At 35.1% G+C, this 18,190-nt stretch overlaps 1 protein-coding gene across 2 annotated transcripts in view; it reads left to right on the top strand.

The window, feature by feature from the left end:
• Window positions 1–725: 725 nt before the first annotated feature.
• LOC130574423 (prolyl endopeptidase FAP-like) overlaps window positions 726–18,190 on the top strand; it is a 36,104-nt gene continuing 18,639 nt past the window's right edge. The window contains exons 1-16 of one of the 2 annotated variants that reach the window (XM_057367651.1): window positions 726–955; window positions 1,229–1,313; window positions 6,330–6,425; window positions 8,261–8,355; window positions 8,460–8,534; window positions 8,719–8,771; window positions 9,835–9,907; window positions 10,507–10,627; window positions 11,146–11,300; window positions 12,355–12,458; window positions 12,795–12,930; window positions 15,842–15,886; window positions 16,274–16,378; window positions 16,464–16,534; window positions 17,120–17,173; window positions 17,505–17,629. In XM_057367651.1, coding sequence (XP_057223634.1) covers window positions 950–955; window positions 1,229–1,313; window positions 6,330–6,425; window positions 8,261–8,355; window positions 8,460–8,534; window positions 8,719–8,771; window positions 9,835–9,907; window positions 10,507–10,627; window positions 11,146–11,300; window positions 12,355–12,458; window positions 12,795–12,930; window positions 15,842–15,886; window positions 16,274–16,378; window positions 16,464–16,534; window positions 17,120–17,173; window positions 17,505–17,629 — 1,399 coding nt within the window. In that variant the 5' untranslated portion in view covers window positions 726–949. The remainder of the gene's footprint in view (window positions 956–1,228; window positions 1,314–6,329; window positions 6,426–8,260; window positions 8,356–8,459; window positions 8,535–8,718; window positions 8,772–9,834; window positions 9,908–10,506; window positions 10,628–11,145; window positions 11,301–12,354; window positions 12,459–12,794; window positions 12,931–15,841; window positions 15,887–16,273; window positions 16,379–16,463; window positions 16,535–17,119; window positions 17,174–17,504; window positions 17,630–18,190) is intronic. The other variant, XM_057367650.1, reaches the window with a different exon arrangement.

Here is an 18,190-nt window from a genome sequence, read left to right as displayed (position 1 = left end):
CCTCGGGCTCTGCCCGGCCCGTTCCCCTCAGCCGCTGCCCGGCCCGTTCCCCTCGGGCTCTGCCGGGCCCGTTCCCCTCGGGCTCTGCCCGGCCCGGGGTCTCCGCCCGCCGCGCGGTTCGGGAAACATCGCGGGACCGACCACGCCGGGCTTTTGCTTCACTTTTCGAGACTTTCTCCGCTCTCCTGAGGGATGGATTATGTAACTTGACGCTGCGGTCTCCGGCGTATTCCCAGTTTTCAGCTGACCTCATTTCAGTGGGCTAAATAAAATAGATGTAATTGGTGGTTTAAGAACTATTTCAGAATTTCCACTGAGCCTGTATGTATTTACTTCTCTAAGCTCTCCTACGTAGCCTATAGATGTGCATAGTTTTCAGGGAAAAACAGTAATTCTCACATATGGAAGACATTAAACAGTCGCTGATTCTGCTTGTTTTGCATTCTTGTGGCATCATTTATTATTTCTAAAAGTAAACATGTGAATTCTACATAAACAATGAAGTTACGGGATTTTCTTTTAATTTCTCTGTAGAGAGTAGAAATATGGTCATGACTGTCCTGCGAATGTGTCGATTGCCAAACAACACAGTAGATAYTTTTCAGAGAAAAAACAGTGCATGTCAAGTATCTGATGAGTCATAAAACCTCAAGTTAGTGTTAGCAGATGTTGGTTACAGCTCACATTGATGGGAAGTACATAATCACCACCCCAATAGCCACCCACTGCCCATTTCTGGTCCAAGAACTTCCCCAAAAGTGTGGTTTCAATTTTATGGAAAGCCTTTGAAATTTGGCACAGGTTTCAAAAGTATGTAGGAAAAAAAAAAGTCTGCCAGAGGTTTGGCCTCCGACTGTGAAAACAGACACTGCCTTTTCAAACTCCTCTCCTAGATCTACTGACCAACACCCAGAAGAGAATTTACATTCTTTTAGAATACGGCAGGAAAATGAAGGTCTGTATGCTCCTGAATTCAACTTTTGGTAGCATTTACATCCTTTGTTTAAAACTGTCAGCTGTTGCACAAGACCAGGCTCTGATGTGAAAATATTTGCTGTAAAGAAAAAGGAAAGGGAAGTCTTTTCATACGTACTGCAGGGACATTTTTGCTTGTTTCTTGGACGGATTACAGCAGTTAGAGAGTAGGAGGATTTAATTATTTACCAGCCATGAAAGCTAACTTCAGGCAATACTAAAAATGTAATTATTGTTTGTTTCTGTTCTGCAGATCCGGCTAAAAATCATATTTGGCGTGGTTATATGCCTTTTGCTTTCCTTATTACTGATGTGTATTATACTGTTTCCATCAAGAGGTAAGGTATTTCTAATCTAATGCAATGTAAAAGGCARTAACTTTAGCTATTGTGGCTTTTAAAGTTCACAAAAGTTTGTCAAATCATCTTTAACATTGTCCTGTCAGAATTGTTATGGCTTTATCATTTTTCAGAAATGTACTGACAGCTGAAATATCCTGAAGGTAGAATTGAAATGCCAGCAGATATTGAAACAAGGAACTCCTTGAAGTGTAAAGCACCTGAATTAACTTTATAGTGCATGATATGTAATGTTCTTAGTCACGGCTGCAAAAATAACTCCCAGATCTCCTCATATTATTTTTCTGTGTTWGGGGTTAGGAGGCTTTCCCAAACTGTTAGTAATTTTCTTCAGCTTGGTGAATTTGCATTTGGTTTTAAATGGTTATGTAATAATTAGAGAAGTTCTGTATCCAATTACAAGTTAAACATCTTCTTTGTAGATGGGATATGATGAATTATTTGTGAATATATTCACGATTACACTTGAAAATTAAAGTGAGCATTGTATAAAATAAGGATAGATAGTTTGCTCTAGTATTATGCCMATTGTAGGTAAGTCAACCCAGTGTGGTCTGCTAAGTGAAGCTTGAAATGAATTTTGAAATTTTGAACATGAGTGGCACTGGCTTAAGGGTAATTGTTTTCTAYGAGATTTGTAGTAAGGGCAATACAAGTATTTACATGACCCTATCACTATAGCAGATTACTTGCATGCCTCTAAAATAATTAAAATATTAATAAAAAGCTTGTATTCCAGTAGCAGCATCTATTTAAAGGATGTATTTTCTATTACTATTACTCTTTTTTCATGTGTGGGCAGGGTGACTGAGACAGAGAAAACAGTTTTGTATTTACAACTAAATGTWATAAAATCACCCATCTGCTTAAGCCTTATGAAAGTTAAGTCCTGCAGTTAACATGCAGGTTTTGTGAAAGGTGAAATCTCTTTCAAATCTGGTATTTCTGTGAAATATGTTTATCATGGGTTGAGAGAAGGGTTGAAGGTTTCTGAAACAGTTAGGGATGATTCTGTTATGCAGCTTTTGAATATGAGGATAGATTATATGAGTTTTATATATATATATGCATATTTATTATGCAGTGCTGGAAGAGATACTCAGAATGACAGGTTTGACTTTTACTGTCAATAGTGGGGTGCTGGATTTTTTGTCTAGCTAAGCATGGTCAAATCTGAGCTTTCACTACAAGATAAATGTATGGTATCAAGTCAGACCTACTATCAAATCTGCATTTTATGACAGGGAAGGCAGAATATTTTAAGCAGATTTAAATAAAAAAAATARTAGTGAGGAAACAAAGAGGTTGGAGACCAAGGATCAGCTCGGCAGCCTGAAGAAGTTGATAAAGATGGTGGAAGGTACTGTAGGAAGAAGTACATGCATTTTCTCCCCACTGAATTTGTCACATACAGCTCACTGGCCTCTTCAGTACGTGAGCAATTATGGACAACTCTTGTGATCTCTCTGGTTTCTTGGAATAGTGACTCGATAACCAGTCATACCAAACATCACATGAAGATGCAGTAGGATGATGAAGAAATTATCTTACTTCACAGGATGCTTTTGGAGGAGTATTTTAGACAATTGTGGAACACTCAGTTATGTCCAACACATAATTATGTTGGATGTGTCAGATTATGGCTTCTTATTCTCAGGTGCATTCTTATTTTGCAAGTGCTGCAGTWACCTGTTTGAATGCCTTAACCTTTTTTAATTCTTAGTAGTCTGGTGATCAGTTGTAAATAGAAGAAATATAAATCAATTTTGCGGTTACAAATTTTACAAGCTGAAGACAGACAGGAAATGGCTACACAGATGGAATGTTGTTTGTACATTCCGCTTTTACCACTGCTTAACTGAAAGGATGTGGCAATCTAGAAGGATAATTAATTGCATATGGGAAATGTATAGACCTGGACCAAATAAATTCCTGCCTAAGAAATCTGCTAAGTCATTTGTCATTTTGAAAGGTCTGGAAGGAGTATTTAGTTCTGGTTTTGTCTGCCAGGTTTCTAGTCATTTCATTCATGATCTTCAGACTTCTCAAAATGTGATAGGTGGTTTTGATTTACACAGGCAAGAGTATAAAAATGTCAAAAATTCTCAAAACTTATACTGGAAAATAATTATTTGGASAGTATGTTAAGAGGGAAGTGCTTGCAAAAGAAGAATTTCTGTGGGGCTCAGAAGAGCAAGGTGGGCAGTCTCAGTGTAGTGAATGGCATCCATGCCTAAGAAATTAACTGACCGTTTTTTGATGGTTTGACTCCTTTGACTTAGGAGTGTGTGGTGGGATTTACTGGACAGTGATAACCCAGCTATGATACTGCAACTCCAAACAGATTAGAAAGGTGCTTTCCACTTGTACACTAGTGTCCCTAGTCCTGTTCTTCTGCCRCATAAACAAGAAAGAAAATACCTATGTACAGTTGAAAAGTAATATTGGAACCACAGGCAGAGTAACAATTAACTGTATGTATTGCTTAGGCTCCAAATTAATCTCTTACAGTATTTTTAATGAATGTCCAAAGTAATTTCTTTCAATATTTCTGTTCCCTGTGTACACTTGGCCTAGGCCTGAGGCCCAATCCCATTTTTTTCTGATGTCAAAGATGAGGTCATAGCGTCTACTGCTGAGCCAGGAAGTCGTGAGCAGCCAGTTGCTTAGGAAGGGCTAGTGTTCCCTGCAGCACCTCAGCCAAATCCAAAAGTGGAAAAGCAGGTTTTCTTGATGTGGAGCTGAGTGCAACCAAAGTTCTGGAGCAGGGTCAGGAGTTCTGGAATTAACTTCTGATACTGAACTGAGTTGTGAGTTTCCTCATGTGGGAGGAGTTTGTGCTTCAGTTACTCATCATCAGCCCACAGAGATGAGACTGGACAGTCTAGTCCAGAAGCAGACAATGATACCATGCTAACTAGTATTCATGTGATATGTCCTCTACTTGATGTTTTGCAGTGGATGCTAAATCAAATATATATGAATTAACATGAATGTCAAATATGTATAAAAATACATGTATGTATACATATATGACTACATATATAAAAAAAMCATATACAGAAACAACAATAATAAATCACCATGGAATATTAAGTGTGTAGGGGGGAGAAGGCTAACAGAGTGAGGGTTTAAATTAGAGCTGTGAAAATTACACCAGTAATGAGAAGTTTGTGCTACTAATTGTCTCTTAAGATGAGAGAAGGAACAAGGTAATTTTACCAGATTAAGGTATCATGCTCCATCATAAAGGACTGAAAATTTTAAGCTTCTATGCATACAACCTTGGAAATATATCTTAACAGGAGATTTTTTTGGTTTTGCTAGTATGCTTTTTCACTTAGACAGTTTTAACTGAGAGATGGTGGTAAGTAATCATCACCCAAAATAACTAGAACTGTATTCTTTGTAATTACCTTTGGTGCATTTTTTTAAGTCTGCCATCTTTTATTTATCATCAGGGTATCAAAGGTCTGTAATATGTAGCAAGAGGAATTAACTTCTTATTGAACTTCTTGGGGTATTTTCTGGACTTAGTGCTAGCTCAGAGTTTACATGGACAGGTTTTTGCCTCTCGATTGGCATTCATTTTTATTTCTTGTGACAGCTTTCTTCTGCATTAGTGCAGACAAGGCTTGTGTCAAGAGTCAACCTGACATGTGTATTCTACGGTAAGTAATAGTCACTTAGCAGAAGAAAATATGTATTATCATTACAAACTACCATAGAAGGCAATATGAAGAAACATTTCCCAGGAAGTCAGYGTGATCTTAACAGAGAGGGCAACTGTAATGAGCAAGTGATGGAGCATGATATGAAAGCTGAGAGCAACGAGTCATCTTGATTATCTGTCTGTGATCTGAAAGCTCTGAAGGAACAATCAGGGGAAGTGGCAGAGATCTACTAAGCTGCTGTGTAATATCTCTAATACCTCTGAAAACCCTGGCAAAAGTCCCTTTGATTTTAAAGGAGAAAGCATAGTGTCCAGAATGCCTAGACCTGAAGGCTGCCATTATTATGCTGCTGAACTTTAAAAATTGGTCTTTATCAAAAGTGTCTACRTGTCTTTTGAGGATTAAAGATTTTGATTACTCTCACTCTTGTAAACTGCATAGTTTGTACACAGGAACTGCACAGCATAATCCTCTTTTCATCCAGTTGGTTGTTCTTGAATTTTGTTTTAAAATGTTCCCTARCTTAAGCTGTTTAGCTTTGGGGAGAAATTTAGCTAGACAAGAGCCAAAAAAACAGCTCAATTTCTTGCATTATTTTAATACAGTTGTCTGACCTGCTTAGAAATCAAATATCTGAGTACCTGTCTTCTTTAGAGAATCATTGTCAGTTTTCTTTTGGAGCATTAAACAAAAAGTTCAAGTTTCAGTTCACTCATTCATTGCTTTTTAGCATTTTTTTTTACCTGCATACCTTCATCCATGTTTTTCATGTGACTACTAGGAAATATATGTGGATGGTGATTACCTTGCAAGCCTTATATCCATCTTCTAACAATGRTTCATGAGGCATGTACAAAATTTGGAAGTAGGGGTTTGTAGGTACATCCCATTTGACCATCTGATGAACATGTGAAGATCTTGATTAAAATAGTTGTCTCTACAAGTTCATGAAACCCATGCTTTAAAAAAAAAAACTACAAAAAAAGCAAGAGCACACAAACCAACCTTTGTTATTTGTGTGAAAATGGTTTATTTGGACTCGCAGGGTCTACAGGTAAATGTGTCTGAGTGAATAAATGACTCAGTGAATAAATTAGTTTGTCTAGTTTTGTATGCCTAAAGATGAGTCTTTCAGAGGCTAAAGGACCTTATCAGAACAGTATCAGAGAACTTCCCTTTCTGCAGCACCTACTCTTTGCATATCTTCAGGATTATGGCATCTTCATTCTTTTGTGCCACTAAATATAGAAAAAAGAAAACACTGGAGTAGTAATTTTTTTTTTTACTTTTCATTAAACAAAACTTTCTGTCTTACCCTTAGTTGTCAACACAGATGATGGCCCCAGAGCTCTTACATTAGACGATTATTTGAATGGAAACTTCCAGTATAAAACATTTTTTCCATATTGGGTGTCAGGTAAGTAAAACCTTTTCTCAGCCATGGATAAAGCTTTCTAATGTGTGTTTCCAGACTGGTTTATAGACTGAGAAGTGTATTTTCTTTCCAGCTTTACTCTGAATGAATGCTAACTATAAAATTAAACAATGTGTTAGTCAAAACTTATGGTTGAAATTTACTATTCTGTCAGTCATTCTAGAAAACCCAGGTATCTGATGTTTCAACAGACATGTCTGAGTCAAGTATAAACTATAATTTTACGGAGGCCTTCAGTGTTTTATTTCTTTTACTGTCATATTCATTGCAGCAAGTGAAAGAAATTTGTCAATGTGTCAGTCATTCCTCAAGCAATCTCCTTTTCGTGCTTTTCACAGCACTTTTTCACTTACCACTTGCAATGATTCAGGTACTCTCACAGGCTGTGTTCTTTGTAGTAGTATCTGGCTCTGCAGTGAGGCCAGCTGTTCTTATCTTATTTAAGGAAATGCTGACASTGCTGAAATTCCTGTGTTCCAGGATATTGCATAGAAAATAAAGTTGAATTTCTGAGTTCCTTAAGGTAGAGACATGAAGTTMATTGCAGCTGGTAAATGTGTTTGTGTGTGGCTGAAGCACTGGTCTTGTTATCTTTGCTGGATCTAGCCTGGGTTGCATTCTAAGGCACACATTTCTGCCACTCCCTTCTATGTGCTGCCTCAAGTACTGTTCTCTGACAGTAGCAGGAAACASAGTGCCCATTCACATGGAGTCTCACCAAGCTACTTTTAGCTTACAGTTTTAGAACTGAAGTAAAGCATTATAGGTCATTGCTTGCAGCAGTTTAAATTTTACAGTTAACATTTTGAAGTTTGTTGATATTACTTACRTGATTTAAAAAATAGGTCATTGTTAGAATTCTGTCTGAATATCTGAAGGATGTAGGCAGCATATCACCTAAACCTAATATTCTTCTTCCCTCTTTATATCTTTCTCACTTAGACTTATCTTTCCTTTTAACAGTCACAAAGCTCGCACAAAAGTCATGCCATAGATTCCATAGATAGTCATGCCTACAGCATTCCATATGTCTACTTCTCTTCTGAAACAAGGAGTTAAAGTTGAGTATCTCATCCTTAGGATTTTAAACACAAATACCCTTACACAAATCACATGAGAGCTCAAAAGATCCAAGRGTGATCTAATTTCCTAAAAATGAACATCTTCACAACGTTTCAGTCTGCTTTTTAACTTTTAGTCTCACTCTCTAGCTACACCAAGTATACAATTTCTTATYGCTGTTTATAGCAGTGAAAATAACAATCTGAAACTAAAATTCTGATCTTCATTCTCTACCAAACGATAGCTCAGATCTTGAGCTTTTACCCTAACATGTAGGGTTAAATTCAATTTTCAATGAAGGCCACTCACCCTCACTTTGTAGGACTTGTGTGAGTAAGGGCAGAGTCATTTAAGCAGTGTCAATCACGTGGTACTGCTGTTACCTGCAGAATATACAATTGACAACGTTCTGGTAAAATGATTAGAAAAGATCCTTTCCTTTAAAACATTTGTATTTTGATACTGACTTTCTAATGGGTCTGTCAGTGGCATTTTTGAACAGACATTGATGAAAATAAAGTCTGGCATTTACTTGTGAAGTGAAATAGCTGATCCTCTGTACTCAAGTACCCTTAAGACAGTTTCTTGATAACTCTGTACCTCAGCATCATTAGAAGAAAAGCATTTCTTATGTAGATGCCAAAAGATATTTGCTTAAAATCTATTCCTTGAAAGAGGTATAAAYACATTGATAAATAGATTTGCTCTGTAGTGTCTTCTGTGAAGGTAACCAACATTTTATCTTGTTTATAAAGATAATGAATATCTTCATCAGTCTGCAGAAGATGATATTATTCTTTACAATGTTGAAATTAATTATGCAACCACCATCATGACAAACAGCACAATGGTATGTACTTTTTTAATCAACAAAAAGGCAKAAAAGTGCAGTTGTATTTCAAGTCCCAGTTTAAAAGTGAGTGAGACTAGAATCTAATCTTATTAATTTTTCAGAAACAAGTTAATGCTTCAAATTATGTGATGTCATCAGACCAATATTTCATAGCTCTGGAAAGCAATTATTCAAAGGTAATTATTTTAATATAGCTCTTGATGAAATGTTTATTTAGTATTTCATTGATTTTGTTTACCATAGATAAATGATTCTTGGTACTTTCTTGRGAAGGGGGTAGGCTGTGAAGTGGCAGCTGATTATTTGTAATTAGATTGTATTTTTCAAAGCAAATAATATTTTCTTGCTTAATTTATGCAGCTGTGGAGATACTCTTATACGGCATCATACCACATTTACGATCTCATAAATGGGTAAGGCCTGATATTTCTTACAGAGAGCTGTGGTGATTACATTGTAGTGATGTGCTTGCAAACAGTCAAAAACTGGTAATGTGACTACCAACATGCTTTGCTTTTGCCTAAATCTATCAGGTTACTTGTTTGCTTAGGAAAAGAAAATGTTCTCTAAGAAAACCATGCATTCTTTTGATCTGGATTTATTTATATTTCATAGCTCAAGATTCTCTGTTTTTTCCTTCTTTGCCTGATTTTATCCCACCCTTTCTTGGCTGCTTGAGTCTGCTTCAGTCTCACACCTGGGAGAAGGGATGTCTCCATGCCCTTCTGCTAATTCGTTCTTTTTATCATTGGTCTAATCTTCAGCTTTTCTAAAACTCTCACATGTCCTTTTGAGGCTTCAGTGATCTTGTAACAGTCCATCCTGCATTCCTCAAAAGTTTACAGCTTCTCCATGGCATTTGGTCTCTTTCCCAAGATTGCCCAAACCACTCCCCTTTCCATCCAAATCCAGAGGAGGCCATCTGCCTTCTGCAGTCACCTTTTTATGCTGTAAGTACCAGCATGACCAAATGCTTCCTAGTTCTGAGCAACAGGGGCTGCACTGAGCTGTGCCATTCTTGGGAAACATTGGCTCGAGGTGACAGGAAAAATTTTCTGCAAGCTAATGTGGTACCACACGTGAGTTATGATCCTTAACAAGTGCTGGACCTGCTGCTGTTGCGCTCAGCTCAGCGTGCTGTATGTATCCTGAGTTCACATTTCCCAGTAACTTACTGAGACTGTAATGCAGACTGCTGGTGGAGCAAATGCCTGTAGTGCTTCTGCAGCATTTGGAATGAATAAGGCTGGCTTCTTAGGCTGTTGAATAGGTTTTCAAAGGATTAAGTTTAAACCTTTGCCAGCACTGGTGCACACCATAGTCTTAAATGCATGTCTCTGCCTGCCTAAACTGTGCATTGCTCGTGAAACTATAAGCACTTAGAAAATAACTTTGTGACTTTTTAGTTAATGTACAGCATAATAATCCRTTTACACTGTGCACAAAAAGCCATCTCAACTTCTTTCCTCTTTTTAGTGGTTTTGTAACAGAAAATCAGCTTCCACATAAAATTCAGTATATATCCTGGTCACCCGTTGGACACAAATTGGTTAGTAAAGATAATTAAGTGCTAGAATAAATTTGCTTTTTATCGCTAAAAGACATTTACCTGCCATTGGGTTTTATTTTTTTAAGGCTCTGATTTTGACATGCCTGTGTTTATTAATCTTGGTTATGAGAAAGAATGGCAAAGAAAACAGTTTTAACTTGTTCAGATTTTACTTGTCTGTTTCTCAATGGCAGAATAATCCATGTTCTCAGCTATGTTATGTTTCAGTTTGCTCACCAGTCTCTTATCAAGAATTGAACAAAATAATTTATATAGGATTAAATGCAGTATCAAAACCTGAAAACCAATTGATTTTCTTTTGACACTTGCAACACATGAATTTAAAATGGAGATTTATGGATGCAATATTTACAATTTCTTCTAAAATTTTTCTTGAACATAAAATTTGGCCTGTAATGTATAGTTTATTTACTGAGGTACCTACCCTTGCAGAATTTACAAGAGCTGTTAGTGTAGCATTTATTTCCCATTTTGTATTCATTAAGTCATCCTAGTGTAATGTATGAGTATTGTCTGCAGAAGATCTTGCTCTAATCCTGTTATTGCCTGTACTCTTAAAACAACTTTCCTGTCTTTAGGCATATGTATATCAGAATAATATCTATTTGAAACAAAGTCCGAGAGAGGCACCAATTAAAATAACTAGTGATGGAAAGCAGAATGAAATATTTAAYGGGATTCCTGACTGGGTTTATGAAGGTAAATAAATCTTGAAGGGCAGGAAGTAACATGATAATTCTTTGTTTAGATTAACTGATTCCGGTTTTCACAATCCTTTCTAAAATATTTGTGATGATACTTTTTTTTAAGCCCTAAGGATTACTTCATTTCCATGTTTCATTTGCTGTACAATGTATGAATTTTGTATTCATAGTTCATCACTAAAATCCTGAGTCCTTGTTACCAAAACTATATCAGTACTCTACAAAGTTGTCTACTTTCTGAGGCAAAGGCAGAGKTTGGAAATTAAGCTTTAATGGAAGTTTTAATTTTGGTGAAAATGAGATACTTCAGTGCTTTCAAAAAAAATTATAAAAAAAAATCCCATGCATGCGGGAAAATCCCAAGTGAGTTAAGCAGGATCTGTGTGCCTGTTTTGAGAAATTTGATGTTATTTAGGTAGTGTAACTGTCTTTACATGTCTAGGTTGCTGAGTAGAATGCTAAAATAGGTTAGAAGATAGATTAGAGTAATAAACTTTTTTTTCCCCTCCTCAGAGGAAATGCTAGCAACAAAGTATGCACTGTGGTGGTCTCCAAGTGGAAGATATTTAGCATATGTACAATTCAATGATTCTGACATACCAGTAATTGAATATTCCTATTTTGGTGAGGACCAGTATCCTAGAAAAATAACTATCCCATACCCCAAGGTATGTTTTATATTCTTTTGATTTACTTTCTGTTGAGAAATGAGTTATGGCAATGAGAAAATTAACTGTGCTTAAGAAATTAAGTATAACCATGATAAAATCCATTGTGGCTTAAATGAGAGAAAGCAATCTTGGTGTAAGTTCTGAAAAGCTGTAGGTGCTTTCAWAATTTTAAATATTAGTGAAATAAATGGAATTGCTCATATAAGCAAAAAGCATATGCAAAAGTACACACTTGCATTGTCAAGCCTTTTTTTCAATTATGTTTACTTATTGTGATGTGTAAACTATGCAGTTGTTATTTTTTATTATAGTAAATAAATTATGAGACTTTCTTATTTTTAAAAATAAAGGCTATGACAGCTTCAGTTTATTTGCTCACTTCATAGTACTTTTTTTATCTCAAGAGGCTTTGGATTTCAATTGCTTTCAAGTACCAGATCTAAGGCAAGAAGATTTTGGGTTGGCTTTTCTTGAGCATCTATTAGAGAGCTCTCCTGACTCTTGTCATGTTCATATGACTGCAAGGGATCATATTAATGTATCTTAAGAATTTGCTCACCTGTCAGCTGGATTACAGTTCTAAAGTAAAACTAGGTGGTTTAGATCACACACGGAGAAGAATTAAAAAGCTGATAACATATTCAATGAAGAAGCAGCCATGAAATCAGTTTAAGCAAGCATTTCCCAGCTGGGATGTCAAACAGCACTTGCAATCCTGTGAATAAATTGGAGTTTTATGCCGAAGTCAGTGTAATGTGTGCTGCAAAGACCCACACTGCAAACAGAACAATGGTTCCCATCAGGCTCATTTTCTGTAGAGAAGGGCACTAAACTTGACTGTTAAGAAGGTTTTCTTTTTTCTATATTAAATGATACAAAATTAAGTATGTACTACTACTACAGCATCACTCTGAGATCTTACGACCATTTGCCCTATTACACACTACTGAATTAATATTTTGTTACCTGTCTACTTTTCTCCAAGAAGTCTTTTGATTTTCCTTGATCTGAATTATTCAGATTTTAATAATGTCATAAATTTTCTTTGAAGGCTGGAGCTAAAAATCCTACTGTTAAAGTGTTTGTTGTTGACACTATTTACTCTGAAGTGTTTGGTCCTAAGGAGGTGCCAGTTCCTTCAATCATAGCATCCAGGTAGTGTGCCCTCAAATATGTCTCTTCTTATTTTAAAAAAAGTTTTGTCTATTGGTTTTAAATGCTTGAACCTCTGACTTGTACTGTTTCTAACAGTGGACTGCCATATTAAACTCCTAGAAGGATCAGAAGCTAAATTGAAGTATTATATTTTGTTTTTGGCTGTCCACATGATACATTGTTGTAAAGGACCAAAAAAAATAAGTACTCTAAAATAGTGGAAGCTTTGCTATTATTTTCCAAAGAGCAGTGTGGGGCATACAATCTGTAGCAAGGCTTCAATAGTCCTGTTTTTTAATAACCACCATTTCTTCCTTTTTTTCTTATATCTTTTAGTGATCACTATTTTACCTGGCTTACTTGGGTAACAGATACTCGAATCTGTGTGCAATGGCTGAAGAGAATCCAGAATTTTTCAGTCTTAGCTATTTGTGACTTTAGAGAACATTCAAATACTTGGGACTGTCCAGAGGTAACGAAGTGGGAAATAAAAATCAAAAATTACTGAAATTAGCATTTGCTAATCCCTGCCATAATTACAYTTTACTGCATTTTATCACAATAGTCTTTTACTAGTAGTGATATCTTTCTCAATATTTTAATTGCTGGAAGAGGGGTTACTCCAAGAAATAAAATCACCAATATTTTCTTTGGGAAGCTTAAATAGCATCTAAAACAACAAAAACCAGAAGAATGCTATTGAGAAACTTTCAGTAATGTTATTTCCTTCTTATGTTAGCATCTTCAAAAGTGGAACCATATAGGATCTGTATTTTTTTWAAAATAATCTTACTATACCACGTTGAAATTCCATGCTAAGTTTGACTAAATCATATCCTTTTAGATTAATGTTAAATTAGTTGAAAAAATATACCCATTAATAGTAAGGCAGGTTTTCAGGAGGAAGAAATTCTTCTGTCTTATCAAATCATACAGGTCTAGACATACTGCCTAGGCAGTAGGCAAGTTTTCAGAAACAGGATCAGATCTGAAAAGGAAACTTCAGGCTAATTGCAACAGTAGCTGTGCATTTTGTTTCAATATGCCATTCTATGATTTAGTCAGTTTAGAAGGAAGACCATGCTCTGTCGAGCAGGGCAGAGCTTTGTAAAGCCTGAAGAGTGTACACACAGATAAATTCATAGATCCTGAAGGACAGACCACCCTGAACTTCAGTAACTCTGTTACAGAGATCTCATTTGTTGTCTTTTAGTATTGATGCTTTGGGCTTGTCTTGTTCTTAGGGTTGATGGTGCAGAACACCGATTAAAACTAACATTACAATGAAACTTCAAACTAATGTGAAGTAAAAAGCAAGAATATTTRTAAAAGCATTCTGTATAACTGATAAATTATACATTCAGAGTTTATTGACACAGGCTTTTCAAGCTGAAAACAATTTTTATTCCTCTCTAATATGACAATCATTGCAAATTTAAAGGGAATTTAAGGTCCTGTTATTTCAAAAACATTGTCATTGAAGCAGTTTCCCACAGAGAAATACTGTAATTTATTTGAAAAAAAACATATTTAATGCAACATTTGATGTGTTTTGTAAGTAATTTTTCCACTTTATAAGTAGGTTAACACTGAATCTCTACATTGCCTCCAAGTGACTTATATTTTAATAATTATGTATTTTAATGGACAGGAAAAAAAAATTAAGGTTTCTAGGATTCTGCCACAATTCACTGAAGTACTTTAACACAAGCTTAACTTTTAGCACATAACCAGTTTTATTTACTTCAGCAGATCTGTTTATGTGTTTAAAATTAAGCATGTGCTTAATTGCTTTGCTGGAACCAGACCAGACCAGACCAATTAACATCTTTCAGGACTGTGTTCATGATCCCTGTTTAATTGCTTTTCTCCATGAAACCTTATTTATGGAGTCACTACTGACGTTTCTATAATTCTATATTTATACAGTGATACAATGCTTTTATCACATTAAAATTTGCACAAATGGCCAATCAAAGTAGTGTGAACAGATGGGAGTGCTGCATTAGCTCTATTTGCCATTAGAAAGTATATCTCTGTGCATTTCCTTTGGCAAAAATAGTTCTCTTGTTGAATCCAGATTACAGGGAGTCTCCAATGTACAATAAACGTGCTATGTTTTATGTATTTGAAAATAATAACAAAATATAATCTACAAGATGTTCCTAAAGTGTAGATTCATCAGAAATGTTCACATGTTCAACTCTTGCTCATGTGAATAGGCCACAGAAACCAATATGACCAGTSGAACTATTCATGTGAATAAAAGACAAGCATGTCTTTGTGAAATTGGAATTTCCTATAAAGATGCCATTTCTCTACTGAAATTCTGTAAATACTTTAATACACACAAAAAATACATAGAAATCAAGGGGACTCAAATGAGAGAAGTTAAATATATCCCTAATGTACTATGTCATCAGGATCTGAGTCTTMGTTTAAAGAAGGGAATATAATGTTAGGTGGCAAGTATAAAACAATACATCCCATTTTTATTACCTTTATAGTAAATAAAAGCCATCTTTTGAGTTAATAGCTCAGTGGAGCTCCTTGCAAAGTACTAAATAGTTTTCTAAAGGACAAATACCCGAAACATTTGCTCAAATCACTGTATGGGGATTAAATTAAAAGGGAGAATATGTGATTCTGAATACTGATGAGATTACACTGAGGATAAGGAAAACAAACCATATTCCTTAGAAGCAAATTCATTAAATTTATTTCATACTGTGAGGAAATACTGTATTAAATGAACAGTATAAAGAAAAGATTGTAAGACTGAAAAAAATGTTGATTGAATGCAGAATTTTAAAATATTTCATCACTAGAAACATTGCAACCAAAACAGAAATAAAAACATTAAAGCATCTTTAGCTGCAGGAGGTACTCAACCTTCATGCTCAGTATGTCTATTTCAAAATCAGCTTTAAGAACAGGATACCTAGTAGTCTCAGGATACCTAGTAGTCATATCATCCACTGTTCTACATCAACATCACAGCTCTGAAATGAAAAAAAATATAAACCAGCTGAAAATCTAAACCAAATTTTTAGTATTAATTTTCCTGATATCATTTTACTTGGATTTTTTGCCAAAAAAAAWAAWGAGATTAAGTAGTTGTTCATTTTTTTCAGTGAAAAAGTTGCATAATTGGTTTAGATTTTATTTAGGTCTGATGATAGCTGTTAAAAAATAATAGTTTAATTAATGTAATGACCTTCAACTAAATAATATTATTTACTTAGACAACCTTCAACTCCCTGAACCTTCATAGCAAGTATTCTAAAATTCTCTTTTGCAGGCAGCTACTGATTTATTTGAAGATTTTGAATCTCCATAAACTCAATCACCTTAAAGAATGTGCATTTGCTTTTGTTTTTCAGAATCAACAGCACATAGAAGAGAGTCAAACAGGATGGGCAGGCGGAGTAGGTTTTCTTGTTGTGTTCTGTTTTAATTCAGTTAAAAGCTACAGCTTCTTGCAACTTCAGATGAGTGTTTTGAAACATGAAGCACCCTTCTGAGTCATACAGCACAACTGCTTAAAGCTGTTGCATTGTAGGACTGAGACTTTTGATGCTGTGCTAGAGCTCACATTTTTGGGGTGCTTGAGGTATCTATATTATCAGTTTAAGAAACCTCACATGACAGTAATTTTTACATATAATTATGAGGAGATGGAATAKCACAGGTACAAACTTATGTAAAGTAGTTTATCCCATTTGAACAGATTAAATAATCTTGTTGCTTTAAGTATGTGTAGTATAATCTGCTAGTTTGATGTCTCATYTACTGTTTTTCTTCCATTGTTTCAGTTCTTTGTTTCCGCTCCATATTTTACATCGGACAGCAGTTCCTACTACAAAATTTTTAGTGACAAAAATGGTTATAAGCATATTCATTATATCAATGGCTCTGTGGTAAGTCAAGCAAAGTGTTCTCCATTGATCTACTGTCGTGAAATAATTCTACAGTATTCAGTAACTTAAATGTCTTGCTACACAGGAGAATGCAATCCAAGTTACAAGTGGAGAATGGGAGGCAATATACATTTTCAGAGTAACAAATGATGCAATGTAAGTGTCATTAAAAAAAAGGTYGTGAGTGTTGTCAGTGGAAGCAGCACTTAATCATTTGAACTCTTCAGATTATAATTAGGTGTAATTTGGTTTTTRTCTGAATCCATCCACAACAAATTTGTATGCTAAGGCCCTGCATAGGTTTGTAAACATGGTTTACTTATGAAAGATTCTTTGCAAATTGCCCTCAATTTTCTTTTTATTTTAATCACCCATCTTAGGGAGACTTATTTAAAAACACTTAATTTAATCATGTGGTTAACGCTCACACAATTTGCAGTTACTTGTCTTTTCATGATCTCTCATTCATCTTACTGTATAGATAGAAACAGCTTACATAATTGKAGAGATTAGCTCATGAGAATTAAGATAGAACTCCTATTTATATGGCTTATGTGTCATCTAATCATAGTTTGAGCAAAGATTTATTAAGATGAAAGGTATATAAGCTTAACTACTCTTCCRTCACATACAGAAATCTCAAAAAGTCTAAATTAACTTCCAAGACAGCTTTTCATCTTGTTGCTGGTTCATAGGTCATCACTTTATGGATTATTTATTAACATGTAAATGAATTTACAGTTTCTATTCAAGCAATGAATTTGAAGGCTATCCAGGAAGAAGGAATATTTACAAGTAAGTGTTATCAACATTATCCTTATGATAGTAAGTTAATAGAAGATGTCTCTGGATTTGTCAATAAAAAAATAAGTTTCAGGGTGTTTAATGTGTAACTTCACAAGCTATTTTAACTAAAGCTTAACCTCAGATTATATCTGACAATTGAGGGGAAATTGCATCTAACATTTAAAGATACTCTTGAGGAAAAATTGATAAAAAAGGCCAAGCATTTATTTTAAAATTAACTGTTCTGAAAATACAGTGCCTGTGTTCAAGAATGTGAGACAGACAAATGTAAAGTTAATTGCAGCAAAATAACCATTGCTTTATTTGATTTTTCTCCTAGAATCAGTATTGGAAGTAAACCTATGAGAAAACAATGCATTACTTGCAATTTAAGAAAAGAGAGATGTCAGTATTATACAGCAAGATTCAGTGAACGTTCTAAGTATTATGCCTTGATCTGTTATGGTATGTACAGCATGGGAGCAAACAGATAATCAGTTGTTCTTCCCAATTTATCAGCACTGTAGTTAATACTGATTATCCCAAATGATTGTTGTGTGAATCATAGGAATTTCACAATAACCAGGAAAGATTTCCAAAAAGAGACTGTCCATGTTCAAAAATTTTGTGATGATGTTTCAGTAAATACAGATATTTTCAGGATTTTTTAATTTTTTCAACAAAAATCTTAGAATTTTGAGAATGAAAAACAAATTTGTGAATGTCCTTCATGTCACAAAACAGATTTTAATCCAGATTGTGAGAGCCATGTTTTTCTTGCAGCAGCCAGAACAGAATTCAGAAACATATACTGTTTKCCAGTTTATGTGATCAAAGTAACTGTGAGAAGCTACTTCAATTGTTTCCCAGTTGAAATTAGTAGGACCTATATSAGCCATAAATGTTGGCTATTTAGCACCTGAGAACATTTTTACTAACTGATTAAGAAAAATTCAGTTCAAGATGTGTGATCACCCACACATCTTGCAAGTGAAACTACTTGCAAGACACAAGTATTAAATTAAG

This window comes from Malurus melanocephalus, unplaced genomic scaffold (assembly GCF_030028575.1).
Source record: "Malurus melanocephalus ecotype Western Australia unplaced genomic scaffold, MMel_1.1 scaffold_81, whole genome shotgun sequence".
NCBI classification, from domain to species: Eukaryota; Metazoa; Chordata; class Aves; order Passeriformes; family Maluridae; genus Malurus; species Malurus melanocephalus.
This window is presented reverse-complemented; position numbering and strand designations above follow the sequence as displayed.